The following is a 17,500-nucleotide window of genomic DNA, read 5'->3' as shown; positions in this document are numbered from 1 at the left end:
GCAGCTTTCACAGCGACGCACGCTCCAGACACCCGGAAACGCTCCGTGCCGATCCCAACTTTATCCGGAGAGCCCAAAAACGCCCGAGACGCAGCACGCTGAGAGTTTACCCACAATGCACCACAGAACGGCACAGCATGCCCGAGCCCGGGGCTGCCAAACGCCAATCAATTATTCATCCGCTCTTCATCCTGTCTTCCTCCTCTCCTGGCTTCATCATGCATACTTAAAGCCGAGGAGCGCCGAACACAGAAGACATCGTGGAAACGTAACGGCTCTCTTTAAGAAAATCCCAGACAGATACTTTCAAGCACCGCGAGAGCCTCGTCGATTACTCAAAGCGTGCGTCGCCACGTCAGATGTTCTCACATCACGGCATTTTTGAAACTCTTTCGAATAGGCGAAAAAGAAACGAGTCAGTATTTGCATGGGGAAATGTGAAAAGTCCTTGGAGCGTCAATCAATCCCACAGAAAAAGATGGAATTTAATATACCGAATTTTAGCAGCATTCTGTATATTTGGTATAGTTACCATCCGTGTCTATTCAAACTATAATTATACTGCACTAAATAAATAAATAAACAAAAAACTAATTCAGATCTGAGGGCGCGTATGTATTTGATTCGAGCTGCTTTTTTTAATCGAACTGTCCTAAAAGAATGCTGAAAACGCTAATGTAGATATTGAAAAAAAGAAATAAAATGGACGTACCTTCAAACTTGCTCGAAATAAAATAAAAACAATATTTTTGAATGGATTATATATTGTATATATTTATCTACGAATATCTTCCAACTATGTAGATGTTACAAAAAACTCCAAATAAAATAAAATAAAAACAAAATAAAATTAATTCACCCATCATTAATCGTCATCATTTTATAATTACCTTTATTATTAATAATGAATAAATCGAAATTAACCAAGTAATTCTTCCTTACGCACCCCGCATTTAGTCATAATTCTGTTTTACTATAGAATTGCAATCAAATTAAGAATGGCTGCCAAAGCATAGGCTATATTTAGACTCTTAACTAGCGTCGCGTGAAACTCTGTCCCTATATGACTGACCCCTTTATGACGTACTGTTGGCGTTGGCATCACTTTACAATTCATTATTACTTCACTGTTAGCTTCATACATTTAAGAAGTGCTGTGGAAGCTTTGTTTTATAGTACACTAACTGCAGTCTCAGCACTAAATTATCATGGGAATTCAGTCTGCTGAGGACAAAATATCAAAGGAGCGAAATTCTGTTCTTTATGCATTTTTCTTTCACCTTAAACACACGCAGAACAAACCCCGAGGAGGAGAGCACCATCACGATTTCGACACGAGCTCCGCCATCCAAGAACGAGGAAGTTTCAGCCTGGAAACTTAAAGTTAAAAAAAAAAAAAAAAAAAACACCAAAACTGGATAAAACACAGCTGCACGATTAAACTAATTCTATTGCGGCTCTCGCCCACTGCTGAGACAACAAAATAACAGAACCTGGCCCAAAACATAATAGAAAATGTATGGATTTAATGGCTATAATGGGAATTATATTGGTTTTAATGGAAGGTATAATGATATGTGATGGATTCTATTGGTGAGATGTTAAATCCTGTTGGAAAACACACTACAAATAGCAATTTTGTAATGGTTTTACTGGAAAAAAGTTTATATTTCATAATGGTATTTAAAAGGTAACCATTAGCATTTCTGTGATGTTTTCTATTAGGCTTCTATAGTTTTTTTGCTTGTTTTTTAGCAATGGTGAATAACGAAAAAACGAAATGAAAAGATGAAAATAATTTTTTTAGATCTGATTATGCTCCTATTACGAGTAATCAAATGTTCCAAACAAATACAGTGTGAAAAACACTTTCATTGTCTTACACTATGCATTTATTTTGACCTTCATTTCTTAACGACTCCCAAGCGATTCCCTCGAAGATTCATTTTTCCAAACCCCTCCTTTGTGTGACTCTAATCTGCAGCGATTGGTCGATTGGTGCTGCTGTATGTTTAGGTTACCAGGGAAACCGCTATTTCAATGCCGCCGAAAAGCCACACCTACTGGTGAAGAATGAATAAGCGTTTTCATTCAGACCAACGACAACATGCTAATTTTTCACGCAGATTCGTTTCACAGTTCAAACAGCTCCAGAAACTATAAACCAAGTTATTTTTATTCGCTAATGTAAATATCCTTTGCTCACTTTCTGTAGACCTATAAAATTAAAAAACAGTTTTATTAAATTGTCCCAGCAGGAACAGGACATCAATATAACATCAGGTTGGCATTGGACATGACATCGGACCAGACAGTTCTTGCATTTTGATTGAGAATAGAAGTAGAGTTGATGTTACTAATTTAATTTTCGAAAACAAGCACAACTGACTTTAGCACGACTTTTTACTTCAAAGTCGACGTGAAACGGAAGTTGACATTGTCCTTTTTTCTTTAGTGTGACGTATATCTGAGTGAAACGGATTCTGAAACGTAAAAAAATGTAGGGCGGGGCTTGATTTCCTCTTGGGGTAGTTGATTGGATCGTTGGAAGATAGGCGTGGCCAGAGCGTTGCTAGGCAGATTTGAATACACCCATAGTTCTCGACATCGCTTGTGAGCGGAAGAGAAGACGAGTCGTTTTAAGGGGAAGGGGAGATTTACAATTTTGATTAAAGACTATAAGGGCACATGAATAAAAAAAAAAAAAAAGAAGTGCATGGATAAGTTATTTATAATAAACACTACTCCATTAAAAACATCAAGTCATCATTTTTCCTTGGCGAAAAAGTTCATCTAAAAAAAAAAATAAGGCATACATAAAGCCAAACAGGATATAAAACAGTTATCAAATACATGTATTCTACTACTCTATAGATTGTACTGTATTCTATATGTATTCTATTGTTCTGATCTCATGAAAAGGTTTTTTCTCATATTTCAGAGCAGCCAATGCATTTTGGGAAAGAAATCAATTAAGTGTGTGTGTGTGTGTGTGTGTGTGTGTGTGTGTGTGTGTGTGTGTGTGTGTGTGTGTGTGTGTGTGTGTGTGTGTGTGTGTGTGTGTGTGTGTGTGTGTGTGTGTGTGTGTGTGTGTGTGTGTAAAAATAATCTTACGTAATAGTTAGAATTTTCTCAAGTAACTGTAAATTAGTTATAGTTGAATTGAATGCTCAGTAACTGATTACAGTCACATCGTGTATTTTGTAATTAAATGATGTCATTCCAATACGTGCACTGCTCTTATCTTATCTTTACGTACTAAAGCTCCCACTGTAAAAACGTATCATAAAAACTCTATGACACACTGGCAAAGTTTCGGATTCCTCATAATCAGCGATGCACTTTCTAATTCTGACTCTTTCATATTTCACGCGTACTAATCCCACACGCTCGGCTCTGGTTTTGCTGACCGTGTTGTTCGGTTCTTAAAGAGACATAAAATGATGTTAGCATATGTTCTCTCTCTTTCTGTGTCTCGCGCCGCTCCGGTCCTTTAGGGAACGAGTTGTAATTATGAAACACCATTTCGAGCAGATTTTACTCATTAAACTTTCTTTCTGCCGCTGGAAAGCAGCCTTGTATTGCACAATCTGTAATCCCAATGTGATCTCATTAGGTTTTGTAGGTATTCCTGTAAAAAGTTCCAGCACACATTCCTTTTTTTTTCAGACATTTGGAGAAAATATAAACATCAACAGAATCTAAAATGTAAATAAGTGAACTTTAGATTTAATTAAATTTGCCATTAAAAGTCTGTCTCAGACCTTTTCCCCCAATGTTTACTTTATAAGAGCTAAATAAGATATATTATGTAATATATTATTTGAATTGCATATACATTTTTAATTTATTTAGTTTTAACACAAACAAACTAATAATTCTGTGATGTGATACATATTTGTCAAATAAATATAAAATGTAACGCTATAAGCTTCCTGTAATTGTGTTTTGCACAAATACACAAAAAATTGATTATTTAATCAATATTTGTACAGTATACTTTTTTATCAGTCTCAACTACCCAAAAGACCATAGCAACCACCTTGCAACCATCCAGCACACACAACACCCTAGCGACTGACTAGCAACCATCCAGCATCCAGAATACCATAGCAACCACTGAGTATCCAGAAAACCCTAGCAACTGCCTAGCAACCACTCAGTATCCAGAACACCCTAGCAATTGCCTAGCAACCATTCAACTTCCAGAACACTCTGGCAACTGCCTATCAACCACCCAGCATCCAGAACATTCTAGCAACCATTCAACATTCAGAATACCCTGGCAACTGCCTAGCAACCACTCAGTATCCAGAACACCCTAGCAACTGCCTAGCAACCATTCAACTTCCAGAACACTCTAGCAACTGCATATCAACCATCCAGCATCCAGAATACCATAGCAACTGCCTATCAACCACCCAGCATCCAGAACATTCTAGCAACCATTCAACATTCAGAATACCCTAGCAACTGCCTAGCAACCACTCAGACTCCAGAACACCCTAGCTACTGCCTAGCAACCACTCAACATCCAGAACACTCTAGCAACTCCCTACCAATCACTCAGCAACCAGAACACCCCAGCGACTGCCAATCAAGTATCCAGCATCCAGAACACCCTAGCAACTGCCTAACAACCATCAACATCCAGAACACCCAAGCAACTGCCTATCAACCATCCAGCATTCTGAATACCATAGCAACCACTCAGTATCCAGAACACCCTAGCAACTGCCTATCAACCATTCAACATCCAGAATACCATAGCAACCACTGAGCATCCAGAAAACCCTAGCAACTGCCTAGTAACCACTCAGTATTCAGAACACCCTAGCAACTGCCTAGAAACCACTCAGTATCCAGAACACCCTAGCAACTGCCTATGAACCATCCAGCATCCAGAATACCCCAGCAACTGCAAAGCAACCACATAGCAACACCCTAACAACCATAAAGCAACACTTAAACCATATTTCAAATACATTTGTTTAAACAATAAACAGATTTATACTAATACTTAGCAATTTAAACTGTTTATTTTATAAAGATAATTATAGTAATAATAAACTTATTATATATATATATATATATATATATATATATATATATATATATATATATATATATATATATACATTTATTATATATATATATATATATATATATATATATATATATATATATATATATATATATATATATATATATATATATATATATATATATATCAAAGAGACAAAATGTTATTTTAACACAAAAAAGTTCCACTACCATAATCATGTGTTACTGATGACTCCCTCACTCACTCACATGCTAACGGCGTGTGTTCAGACAGTGGCGCCTTCTCTCTGTATGATGAATATTCATGAGCACCTGCACTTACTCAGTTACACACAAATGTAGGACATGCCAGAGTTTGTCTCGTTGGCGTGTGTACGTACGTGGATCTGTCAGACGGACGCGGGATATTAGAGAGCCATTCTGCTGCTCAGAATAGGACGTACTATATAAAGAAACAAAACAGTAACGTAGACATAAATGTTGCAGGTATAATCATCAACAAAGAGGTCAAGCAGTGTTTTGTTTTCTTCTTAAATATCATTTATATCAGGGTTATAATGGTTAACTTAAACTAAAGCCCAAAAGATGCCACTTGGACTGAAAGAAACGACAGCTGAAATAAAACATAAAAAAGTAATTTCTCGTTTCTGTTTACTTAAACTTTAAACATAAAAATATGCAAAACTAACTAATATAAGACTAATATATAAACATTCATAAAACAGCATAAAAAAAATGTAATCTAAAAATGAAAACTAATTCAAAATAATAAATGATCATGGTGTATCAATTATGCTAAAATAACATACATATACTTTTAATATATTGTTTAATATTTTAAATTAATAAAACTATATTATAGTTTTTATAGTTATAGCATTTGTGCTTTCTTCTGTTTAAAATTTTTGACAATTTTTTTGTAATTTAGGTTAGTAAGTATTTTTAGATAGTTGCCTAGGCAACATTAGAATTTTTAAAGCTTTTTAATTATTATTTCAGTTAATGCAAACACGTTTTATTTCGATGAGATTTTAGTTAACGATGACAACAAGAAATAGCAACGCAATGCTAAAATTTGTTCAGCAACTGTATGATTATCATCAGAGAGTGTTTTACCCACATGCTGTTTGCTTAATAAGTTTTACCCTCACGCAAAGTCACTTTCCATCAATCATTTCAAATATATTTCATTCATATCTGTGCACATCTACGCTGAAGTCGAAACTTTTGCAATTTCGAATATATATATCGACACCGTCAACGCTCTAATATATAAAGTCTAGTCACAGTCGTGTAGATCTGAATCAGGATCATGGGAGAACATCAGGACTTTCAGATGCACTGCTGAACTGTGTTAGGAGCTCAGCTGTAGAGCACTTCAGCCCGTGAGGGTTTATTGATATATCACACACACACACACACACACACACACACACTCGCGCCCACAGCAAGCAGCACGTTAACGCCATTAGCATGTCATTAAGAAGCAGATGAGCACCCAGATGCTGCGTGCTAGCCTTCCAGCGCCCTGTGTGCTACGACATGAGCTGAATACTCGCACAAACACGAGCGCTTCGGTGCGTGTGTGTGTGTGTGTGTGTGTGTGCAGATCAACACATAGGACAGGCTCAGCGGAAAAACGCTGACATTTACGCTGCTTCTTGCACGTTTGGTGACACTTTCACACCGAAAGTGCGTTCGGTTTAATTCTACACAGCCTGGCGGCGTTTTATTGTGCGACATTGAAGCGTTTCTGAAATGAAGCGTCCAGAGTTGGGTATATACGTCATTTGACCTGTTAACCGTCACATTTTGTAAGTCGTGTAAGTCAACTATCCATGAACGTTCATTATCCATGAACGAAAACATTTTGCAGCATTTCCATGGTCGCGCAACGTCTGGTTTTAAAATGAGTTTCAATTCGAGATGATAGGGAAAAGTGCAACTCCTGTTATTTTTAGGCGCGCTCTTGTCATAAATGAATCTATTGCAAAAACTATATATAAAAAAAGTTGTAAAGTATCTATGTTCTGTTACAGACCCACGATACAGTTTGTCGTGATTAGACTCAACGTAGCTAACGTTTGTGCATATATGAAGTCAAATGCTTTTTAAAACCAGTTTGCCATCTAATAAATCACAGGCTGTACAACATTAGTGCAACATATTTCGAAATCTCTAATATTTTAGTCTGCCATTGCAGGTTTGCGAAAGTTCGGCTGGCAAATGCATGCATTAGAAACGAATCCGGAAAGACTTGGTCGATTTCATACAGATCACCTTAACACAGAATATCACTTACGTCACTTAAATAATGCGAAGAACTACGAGTTTCCCTTTTCAGTCTATATTTTAGGATTGCTAACTCGAAAGTAACTTGAAGGGAAAGTAATTAGCAATCGGATAGCTTTTTAAATGCAGTGATAAGTGATTAGTTTGTAGTGGATGACTTGCCCAAGTGTTCGTGTGCTAACCCATTTAAAAATAAACTTAACGAAAGCGTGACATAAAACACACTTGCTGAAGCGACCGCGCCATCGTAGCTTGATTTAACGAGTCTTCGAGCGCTTTCATTGTTCGAGGCGTAATAAAAGGGCGATGCTGTACCTGCTGAGCAAGTTTATCACATCTCAAGTATTTATCGTTAGGTTCCCACAATATCACTTGATCTGAGCTTAATATCAGAGCTTTCGCATAGCTCTATTCTGTCACCAAAGTTATTTTAGGGGAAAAGTTTATGCCTAATAAAACATGAAGGAGAAGTCAAAATCTCCCGGGCTATAAAACAAGCAATATAACCTTCCGCTGGGAAAGCGAGCCAAGAGCTATTTTGTGTTGAGTTTCTCATGAAATCGCGTGAAACCGAACCGATTGCTCTTGTTACTTTTGATCTAATCAATAAATCGAATCTCTTTTTCTCTGGCACTGGGATCCGATACGTCCCTCCGGTCTCCATTGATCGGCGCATCCTTTGAAAGCGCTTGGTTTTCGAGCGTTAAAGGAGCTGGGGCAGGGTGGAGGAACGCACCGATGTAGAAGACGAGGGGGATTTCACACGCGCATCAATTCTCCCACGACCTCCGTGAAACGCGCGGTAAAAAAGAAATGGCCCTAAAATCAGAGCCATCCAGTTCTTTAATAACATCTCAGGAGGGCCATTAGTCATTGAGAGCGAGAGAGTCATTACACCTCACTGAGAGAGTCATCAAAGTAATGCCTCACAGACAGAGATACTACTACAGCGCCGCGCAAGAGCACCTCGAGTGCTCCGACATCAGGAGACTTCAACTTTCCATTGATCTCTCCAAGTAAAAGTTTTGTGTACTGTGATAACATACTGTAATGTTAAGGCAATACTGGAAACACTTTATATATAATGCATCGTAAAAGTAGTTTTAATGTATTATTTATATCATCCGATGCACCTATAATGCACTGCATGAATAATTGCAAGCACCGTTTTAATACATTATTATATTTATCTACTATACTTATAATGCATATAACAAACAAACTTTATGCTATTATAATGCATTTTTAACTTCGGTTACAATTACTTGATGAAAAGATAATGCATTAATGCACATAGTACATACCTTGCATTATATATAAAGGAAAGTTTTTTTGCAATTTGTTCTGTAATTTTATGATTTTTACTGTAAGCTACAGCTACAAAAATGCTTACTTTTAACTAAAAAGTTAAAAAATACATGTTTTATTCATTATTGTATATTTATAATCAGTTTTGTACAATTTAAACATTTAACATAAGACATTTATAAACGTTTAAAAAAAATCTATTTCAAATAAATGCTATTCTTTTCAACTTTCAAAGTATCTTTAAAAAAATACGCATTATGGTGTCTGAAAAAATATTCAGCAGTTTTTTAAGCATCATATCAGCATATTAGGATGATTTTTGAAGGATCATGTGACCAGATTCAGCTTTGGTCACAGTATAAAATTACATTTTGCCATATATTCAAATAGAAAACAATTATTTTAAATATATATTTAATTAAAATTTAATACTGTTTTAATTATTTTTTTAAATGATATAAATATTATAAAAATAATATAAAATAAATACTGATTAAAAAAATGTAATAAAAACTGCATTTTTATGGGGATGTGTATGAAAAGTAACAAAACGGGTAAAAAAAATGTTAGCAAGTCCAGGATATTTAGATAAATTAGAAAAATAATATTGCATATTGTTATAGAATAACTGTATGAACTGTATGAAATTAATTTAAAAAGATGTGTTTCTTTACTTTAAGAGCCGGTGCTGTCCAGCGTTCAGCACCACGGACAGCTCCATCCACACTCTATTACACACAGGAACCCTTCACTGATCTCTCTTAATGATTACAGCGGCCATACGCCATATTCCAGCCATCTAACCATTCAAGAGACAAGTTTCTGTCGTTTAAGTCTCTAAAGAAACCGAGGGAGCCTCCACAATCCGTCTGTCAGCGCCACCGGAGGCCGTAACGATTATGAATGGGCAATAAGACGCAGCTGCGGCCTGACGCTCGGCCACGTGGAGACCCGTGCTGCGGGAACGAGCCAAGTGTCATAAAGCAGTAAAACGCAGACTCGTATATTAACTGGAGGATATATAAATATGCGAGGGGACGAAAACCTTTTTAGAGAGGTGAACGCTGAGGAGAAACTGATCTGGGCTGCTCTGGAATGAAGAGGCCTGATGGATTTATGAGCCGTAGAGACAGAGACGGACAGAGAGAGAGTGAAAGAGACAGAGAGAGAGAGAGAGAGAGAGAGAGAGAGAGAGAGAGAGAGAGAGAGAGACAGAGAGAGAGAGAGAGACAGAGAGACAGAGAGAGAGAGACAGAGAGAGAGAGACAGAGAGACAGAGAGAGAGAGACAGAGAGAGAGAGAGAGAGAGAGAGAGAGAGACAGAGAGAGAGAGAGAGAGAGAGAGAGAGAGAGAGACAGAGAGAGAGAGAGAGAGAGAGAGAGAGAGAGAGAGAGAGAGAGAGAGAGAGAGAGAGAGAGAGAGAGAGAGAGAGAGAGAGAGAGAGAGAGAGAGAGAGAGAGAGAGAGAGAGAGAGAGAGAGAGACAGAGAGAGAGAGAGAGAGAGAGAGAGAGAGAGAGAGAGAGAGAGAGAGAGAGAGAGAGAGAGAGAGAGAGAGAGAGAGAGAGAGAGAGAGAGAGAGAGAGAGAGAGAGAGAGACAGAGAGAGAGAGAGAGAGAGAGAGAGAGAGAGAGAGAGACAGAGAGAGAGAGAGAGAGAGAGAGAGAGAGAGAGAGAGAGAGAGAGAGAGAGAGAGAGAGAGAGACAGAGAGAGAGAGAGAGAGAGAGACAGAGAGAGAGAGAGACAGAGAGACAGAGAGAGAGAGAGAGAGAGAGAGAGAGACAGAGAGACAGAGAGAGAGAGAGAGAGAGAGAGAGAGAGAGAGAGAGAGAGAGAGAGAGACAGAGAGAGAGAGAGAGAGAGAGAGAGACAAACACTATATTATACTTTACACTATATATTTTACTGTGGTGTGTTTAGACTGAATTGCATGTTAAGTGTTATTGCACTACAGAGGTGTTTATTCTGTTCTATGTTTCTATTCCATTCCGCTCTATACAACTCCACTATACTATACTGTTCTATATTCAATTATAGTGGATTCTTTTCTACTGTACACCGTTCCACTGTATTATCCTCTAACTATTCTATTCTACTGTTCTCTATTCTATTCTACTGTATACTTTTATTCCATTCCATTCTTCTCCATACATAACTCCACTCTGTAATACTGTTATATATTCTTTTCTAGTATATTATGTTCTACTGTATACTCTTCGCTTCAATTATTCTCTGTAACTCTGTTCTATTCTAAAATTCTCCTTTCACTTCTATTCTATCTCCTCCACACAAATCCATTCTACAGTACAGAGTCATTCTATTACACTCTGTACAACTCTATTCTGTTGCTACATCTTCCCCATTCTTTTCTCTACAACTAGATTCTATTGTACTTGTCTGTATCCAGTTCTATTCTCTTCCACTGGGTTCTATTCTGTTCTTTTCTCTTCACCGGTACTGAAGCTCACACCGTGTTGCACAGGAGAGAAAGACATCAGAAGAGAAGAGAAGGAGAGCACTGAGCACTAACCCCTGAACACCGTGTTTCCGTGCCTGTAAAGAACGCAGGCGAATCCTCAGGGGCGTTCGCGCGGGACGCTTTCTGCCGTTCAAACGCAGGCAGACGCGGCGCGCTGGGACGGAACCGCGGCGCGCTTGTAAAAGTTGCTCTGTTTTTAACGTGGGAGCGCCGCGGCAAGAGAAAAAGGTCAAAGGCGAGCGTCTAGTGCACGTTCAAAGCGGACACAGAAACGAGAAGAAGACATATTATATCCAGGACACGGACGTGCGTGGAGAGGCGTTGCCAGGGCGTTGCTAAGAGAGTGTCAGTTTTACAATACAATATTTATTTCTATAGATACAACAATTAATACAATAACTATAGGCCTGTATTTTATGTATGTGTTAGTTTCTTAGTTATGTTTTTATGTATAGTATATATATAATATATATATATATATATATATATATATATATATATATATATATATATATATATATATATATATATATGCCTGTTAGTTATATATAATATTTAAATATATATATTTAAATATTTAAACATTATATATATATATATATATATATATATATATATATATATATATATATATATATATATATATAAATGTTTTTTATATTTTAGTTTGCCTGCATCTAGATAGATAGACAGATATATAGGTAGATAACGTGAATATTATTGTACCATTTTTATTTCTCGTGTTTTAGTGTGGTACTACGTGGTCGTTGTAATGCCGTCCGTTTCTTGTGGAAAGAATAAACTCTCGGGTCACTTTGATATTCTGGTCTGTTTGTGGCTCCTGGTCTCTCCTTCAATGCGCTCCGGTGGGATTTTTCCACTGTTTTCCGGTCCAGCAGGTGAAGGCTGATCGCTCTCAGCAAAGACGCGCATACGGCGTATAGTCTACAGTATAACTCGAAGGCGTTTCATCTTTACAGGTGCTCTGAGCATCACACGGCGATTTAAATCTCGCACTGCACCGCATTGCATTTTAGAGCTAACAGGGATGTCCGTAAAATGAACGGATGATGTCGCGCGTAATGAGCTGCGAGTAGGTTTTGCGCGGTTTCTTCTTACAGTATTCGACTTCTGCGGGCTGGGTGTCTCGCTCGAGTTTAATTGGCACGCTCGGGGGGTTGTTCGGGTATCTAGCCGTGTGAGCAGTAGTAACAGAGGCACTTGCCTTAGCAAACACAGCTGAAAAGCCGAAGACCTCAGAGGCAAAGAGCGCAGAGTGAGCGTGCGCGCATCCACCTCTCTCTCTCTCTCTCTCTCTCTCTCTCTCTCTCTCTCTCACTCTTCCACTCGCTCTCAAGCGTTCATCCGGACAGATTCCTCTTCTTCTTCTTCTCTCTCCAGTGGATACTGCGGGGAACACACGGATTGCCTGTAGGATGGATTGCTGAAACTCCCTTTGCGAGATTACCCATTTATTTCCTTTCATTTCCCTCCCGTCACACTATCTCGTCTCCATCCACCCATCCATGAGTCCAGACGGGTTCTGATTCGGACAGAATGCGGATCCTGCTGTTGATTCCGCTGCTGTGGGGACTCGGCGAAGGGGCTTTTCCCAGCAGTGTCCAAATCGGTGAGTTACACTTCTGACATGACGGCTAGACGGGGGACTTTATTAACACCGCGCGAAAATATCGCAGTGCAACAGATACGGTGTGAATAGTGCATAATAATTCACAGCAACTAATCTACAGGAACACACAGAGATATGGGTCTAAAAAAAGAAGAAGCTATTTTTACGCAAAGAGCCTTGTGCGCCGGAACGCCTCTTTGTTTTGAGGGCTTTAGTGGTTTGTTCTTGCACTTAAGCTAATTAACTTCTAAGCCAACGATCATGGAAAACAAATTTGCAATTTACGATTCAGACCACATATTGGCTGACCGCCGTTTTTAAAACTGGGACAATTCGTCGGACGCAAAAGGGGACAAGTGTCTTTTGTGGTTACAGCCCTGCGAAGTGTCCAAAATGTAGCGCTGCTTCGTGCACGCTGTTTTATTGCATGTGATATCTGCTGGCTGCATTCATCTGCGCGAGCAGCGTTCATTAGGCTGGGATTGCGTTCTCGAGGGTTTGGAGTACTTTAGCATGCATGAGTTATGGTCAAGTGCATGTTGAGTGCGCTTTTGTAGCTACCTTTCATCGCCAGTTCAGAGCATCACTGCGGTATTCGGTCTCGTCTTGCTGTGCTGGTGCGATGTGGGATGACCTCTTCCCATCCAAGTCCGATCAAAGTTTCCCATTTCACCAGATTCGCAGCTCTATGTTTGATTAACATCAACAAACCACTGTGCATGCCCGCCCACCTCTCTCTCTCTCTCTCTCTCTCTCTCTCTCTCTCTCGCAGACACACAGTTCCCTCTCTTTTTGCAGGATGTGTGTTCAGTCACTGCATTGCTCATTGAGATGGAGAGTCTCGCGCCATAATGAGATGCGGCCGCTGACTTGTGCGCCTTTGACAGCACTGCCGATAAAGTTAATACGCTAAATACGGACACACACACACACACACAGAGAGAGAGAGAGAGAGAGAGAGAGAGAGGGGGGATGCACAGTTGCACGCAATGCCTAATGACATTTACATACCGCTGCAATGCAAATGCACAATGCTTCTGTTGTTCGGAGCAAATAAAAGCACGTTATGGGATCTCCGTTCGCAGCTGAGCCAAAACGTCCGTCAGAAAGAGAGAAGAATCGGGAGGATGTGATGAAACAGAACGTGACACTGGCCCTGCCAAGCGCAGACATGCATGCTCTGGTGACACCAACCACAAACGCGATCTTCCACACAGATAGTTTCCACGATTAAAGCCACAGCTCACCCGAAAGTGAGCATTTAACGACCACGCGTGTCGTCCCAGTCCTGTTTGGCGCGCTTTAGACCGTGGAGCGCGAAACGAGATGTTCAGCAGAATGTTCACGCTGCTCTACGCTCTGTGGTTCTTCAGCTGGCATTGATGGCTCGCTGAAGAACCATTGACATCTATTTTATCATCTTATTTATGCTGTTAAATATTAAGTTTCCAAAAGGCGTTTTTTGCAGCGATGCCACAGTGGAACCATTTTTGGTTCCGTTGATGGTGAAGGTTCTTCATGGAACCATACAAAGACATGCATGAAAGTAACTTTACTTTTAAGAGTAAAAAGTGGAAAGGGATGCTTTAGATTTGCTTCATACTAAGAAAAAATAGTTCGGATCGCTAAAAGGTTCTTTGGGGAACTGAAACAGTTCTTCCATGGCATCGCTACGGAAAACACCTTCTAGAAACTTTATTTTTACCTATAATTATAACCTATAATTTTGCGTAACATTCGCTCACCCTAAGGCCGTTCGGGATGAGTTTGTGTAATCAGCTTTGCAGAAATGTAGCGTTGCATCAGTGTCTCAGCAATGGATGCTCTGCAGTGAATGGGTGCCGTCAGAATGAGCGTCCAAACAGATGTTGGTAATAATACACCAGTCCAGTCCATCAGATAACATCTGGAGAAGACAAAAGCTGCATGTTTGTGAGAAATAAAACCGTCGAGGCTGTTTCATAGATCATAATAATTCTTCCTCCAATGAAAAGCTAGTCTGATCTGAAATTATGGATCACGGCCAGAGGCAACAGTTTGAAGTTAAAACATCTTATAGGTGGATCTGAACACGTAGCTTTGTCTTACCAAGATGTTAACGGATGGACTGTGGATTATTGTGATGTTTTTATCAGCCGTTTAGACTCTCATTCTGACGGCACCCATTCACTGCAGAGCACTCATTGGTGAGTAAGTAACGGGATGCTACATTTCTCAAATATTTGATGAGAGGAAACAAACTCATCTTATTCTGCATCTTACTCTGGAATTACATTTTTTGGGGGGTTGAACCTTTCCTTGAAGAGTGTATTTTGCACAATCCTATCGGCAAGAGGACAGAAAATCAGTGGTTATCCACATTTTTCGAAACTCCCAATGTGATGCATCAAGATCTGATGATTTATTGTTATTGGTGTGCCATATCTGAAAGCAAACGCGAGATTTATAGCGATTTACAGCAAAAGAAAAACATGTAAAGGTACAATTTCTTACTTTAGAGCGAGCTGTTCCTTCGGGATTCACAAGCACCTCTTTTATTTCCTCTTCGCCGCCACTTACTCTTTCTTCCTCCTGCTCTTTTTCAGGTGGGTTGTTTATAAGAAACACGGATCAAGAATACACAGCTTTTCGGTTGGCCATATTCCTTCACAACACGAGTCCGAACGCCACAGAAGCCCCTTTCAATCTGGTCCCGCACGTCGACAACATCGAGACGGCCAACAGCTTCGCTGTCACCAATGCCTGTGAGTGACAGATGTCAAAAGCTATGTGAGACGAAGTCCCAAAACTAAATCAAGCGTGCTCTGATTAGGCCTGACTTAATGAAGAGTGAGAAATGAAGCTTGAGTGGTTCGGTTCTGGCTTAACCAATGGCGTGAGTTTGGGGGCGGGACCTTGTGTGTTGGCGACCAATTGGGGTCTTTGCTGTTCTGTGTGGAGAAATGATACGCTGCAGGTTGAAAGAGCGTCCGGTGCGTTCGGTGCATGCATATACCAACGCATTGACTCTCGACCGGCTTTCAGCATGCTTTGGTGCTCATCTACTTCTCCGGGCTGATTCATTCTCGGTTGCGAGCGTATAAACCTCAGCACTCAAAAGGCCACAGAGATTTTAAAACACAATCCGCTTTAATCTACATGCACCTGTGCAATAGATGTCCTTTCCATATCTGCACTTGACCGGGAGTCAATGGCACTTGACTATCATCGGTATCATCGGTTTTAGTGCAGTGTTCGGACAGACACGTCACTTTGGGTCCCTCTCAGATGCTGTGCTTCACTGGATGTCAATGAGAGAGTCATAAGCATTGGAAAAAGCGCAAAGCCTGTTGAGATGAAGCGCATTGGACATTGAGCTTTTAATGAATGTATTTACGTAGGGCCTTTTCAGTACGATGATTGCGTGAGCTTTGAAACGGTCTGGCTTGGAGACTATATTGTTCAGATCTGCTCTACTGACCGCAGGCGTTCGTAAATATTGCAAAACAGATCTGGCCAATTATTTTAATTTAATTAGTGGATGTGCAGTTTTAAAGAAGTAATCTTAGAGAAAGATTAAGCAAACATGATGATGACTTCTGGACCACTAGCGACATTCGATTTTTATACACTTTTTCTATATTAATATTTTTAACATTGTTAATATTTCAAGTATATTAGTATTATTTATACTATTATAATTTATGCGAATTTATGTGAAATATAATTTATATTATTTGTTTGCTTTTTGGTCATTTTAATTCAATTAAACAAATTATAATTGTTTTGTATTTTTGTCAGTTTTATTATCATTATATATAATTTATTTATATATAATTTATTTATATATAATTTTATATAATTATAAATATATAATTATTATTAGTATTATTACATTTAATTATAATTATTATTATTCACTATACATTATACACATTATACACTTAATTATTATTACTACTGTTTATTTATGTATTTATTACTGTTTATATTTGTTTGTAATTTTACTACTTCAACTAAAACGTATTTCACTTTTGCCTGAAATGTTTTGCATGATTTTCAGCTATATATATATATATATATATATATATATATATATATATATATATATATATATTCGTTTATAAAATATATTCACGTTCGTTTGCAAAAACAAATGTTTTTTTTATATCAGTTTTGCATTTGTTAACGCCATTCGGCTAGGTTTAAGGGAGGATTGGGTGCAGGGCATTAACTTTTAGCAACCGTCCACAGATATTTGATCGTACCTGATGCAACGTAATAAAAAGGACTAATTGGAAGTGCACAGAGGTACACACTTTTATGAGATCGGGTCGGTATGTACAGTTAGATGCTAATAAGCTAAAATGTATCTTTAAGATACCCAAATGCTCACTTTAGAGTTAAATAAAGCAAAGGTGGACTGCCCCCGGTGATAGCTTTTGTGCTTTTTCTTCCGGTGGTGAAGTATCTAGCAACTCAAGCCTAAACTGCCAGGAATGTCTCTCGATAAGAACTTAAGGAAGAACCTCTATGAGTAAAAGTCAGACAGGGACCAACCGAGACGAGTCAATCCCAGTTTAACCTCTTTCCCGCTGGGCACCAACCTCTCACACTCCTGCGCACCGAACGCCCAGCCTGAGTCTGCAGAATCCTCTTCTGTCCTGATGCAGCAGTGTGTGTGTGTGTGTGTGTGTGTGTTATCTCTGCCCTGGCTGCCTTCCAGCTCTTTTAGCCCTCATCAGCTG

At 39.0% G+C, this 17,500-nt stretch overlaps 1 protein-coding gene and 1 long non-coding RNA gene across 11 annotated transcripts in view; one reads left to right on the top strand and one right to left on the bottom strand.

Moving 5' to 3' along the window:
* LOC122358995 overlaps window positions 1–13,493 on the bottom strand; it is a 25,147-nt gene extending 11,654 nt beyond the window's left edge. The window contains exon 1 of the long non-coding RNA XR_006252670.1: window positions 13,335–13,493. This is a non-coding gene — a long non-coding RNA (uncharacterized LOC122358995). The remainder of the gene's footprint in view (window positions 1–13,334) is intronic.
* Window positions 12,273–17,500, top strand: part of gria4a (glutamate receptor, ionotropic, AMPA 4a) — a 77,042-nt gene continuing 71,814 nt past the window's right edge. For 2 of the 10 annotated variants that reach the window (XR_006252668.1, XM_043259037.1), the window contains exons 1-2: window positions 12,273–12,773; window positions 15,359–15,517. Coding sequence is in view for 8 of the 10 variants with exons in the window: in XM_043259037.1 (XP_043114972.1) it covers window positions 12,701–12,773; window positions 15,359–15,517 (232 nt within the window). In the remaining 2 variants the exon portion in view is untranslated. The remainder of the gene's footprint in view (window positions 12,774–15,358; window positions 15,518–17,500) is intronic. The other 8 variants (XR_006252669.1, XM_043259035.1, XM_043259031.1 and 5 more) reach the window with 6 other exon arrangements.

This window comes from Puntigrus tetrazona, chromosome 15 (genome assembly GCF_018831695.1).
Source record: "Puntigrus tetrazona isolate hp1 chromosome 15, ASM1883169v1, whole genome shotgun sequence".
NCBI lineage: Eukaryota > Metazoa > Chordata > Actinopteri > Cypriniformes > Cyprinidae > Puntigrus > Puntigrus tetrazona.
This window is presented reverse-complemented; position numbering and strand designations above follow the sequence as displayed.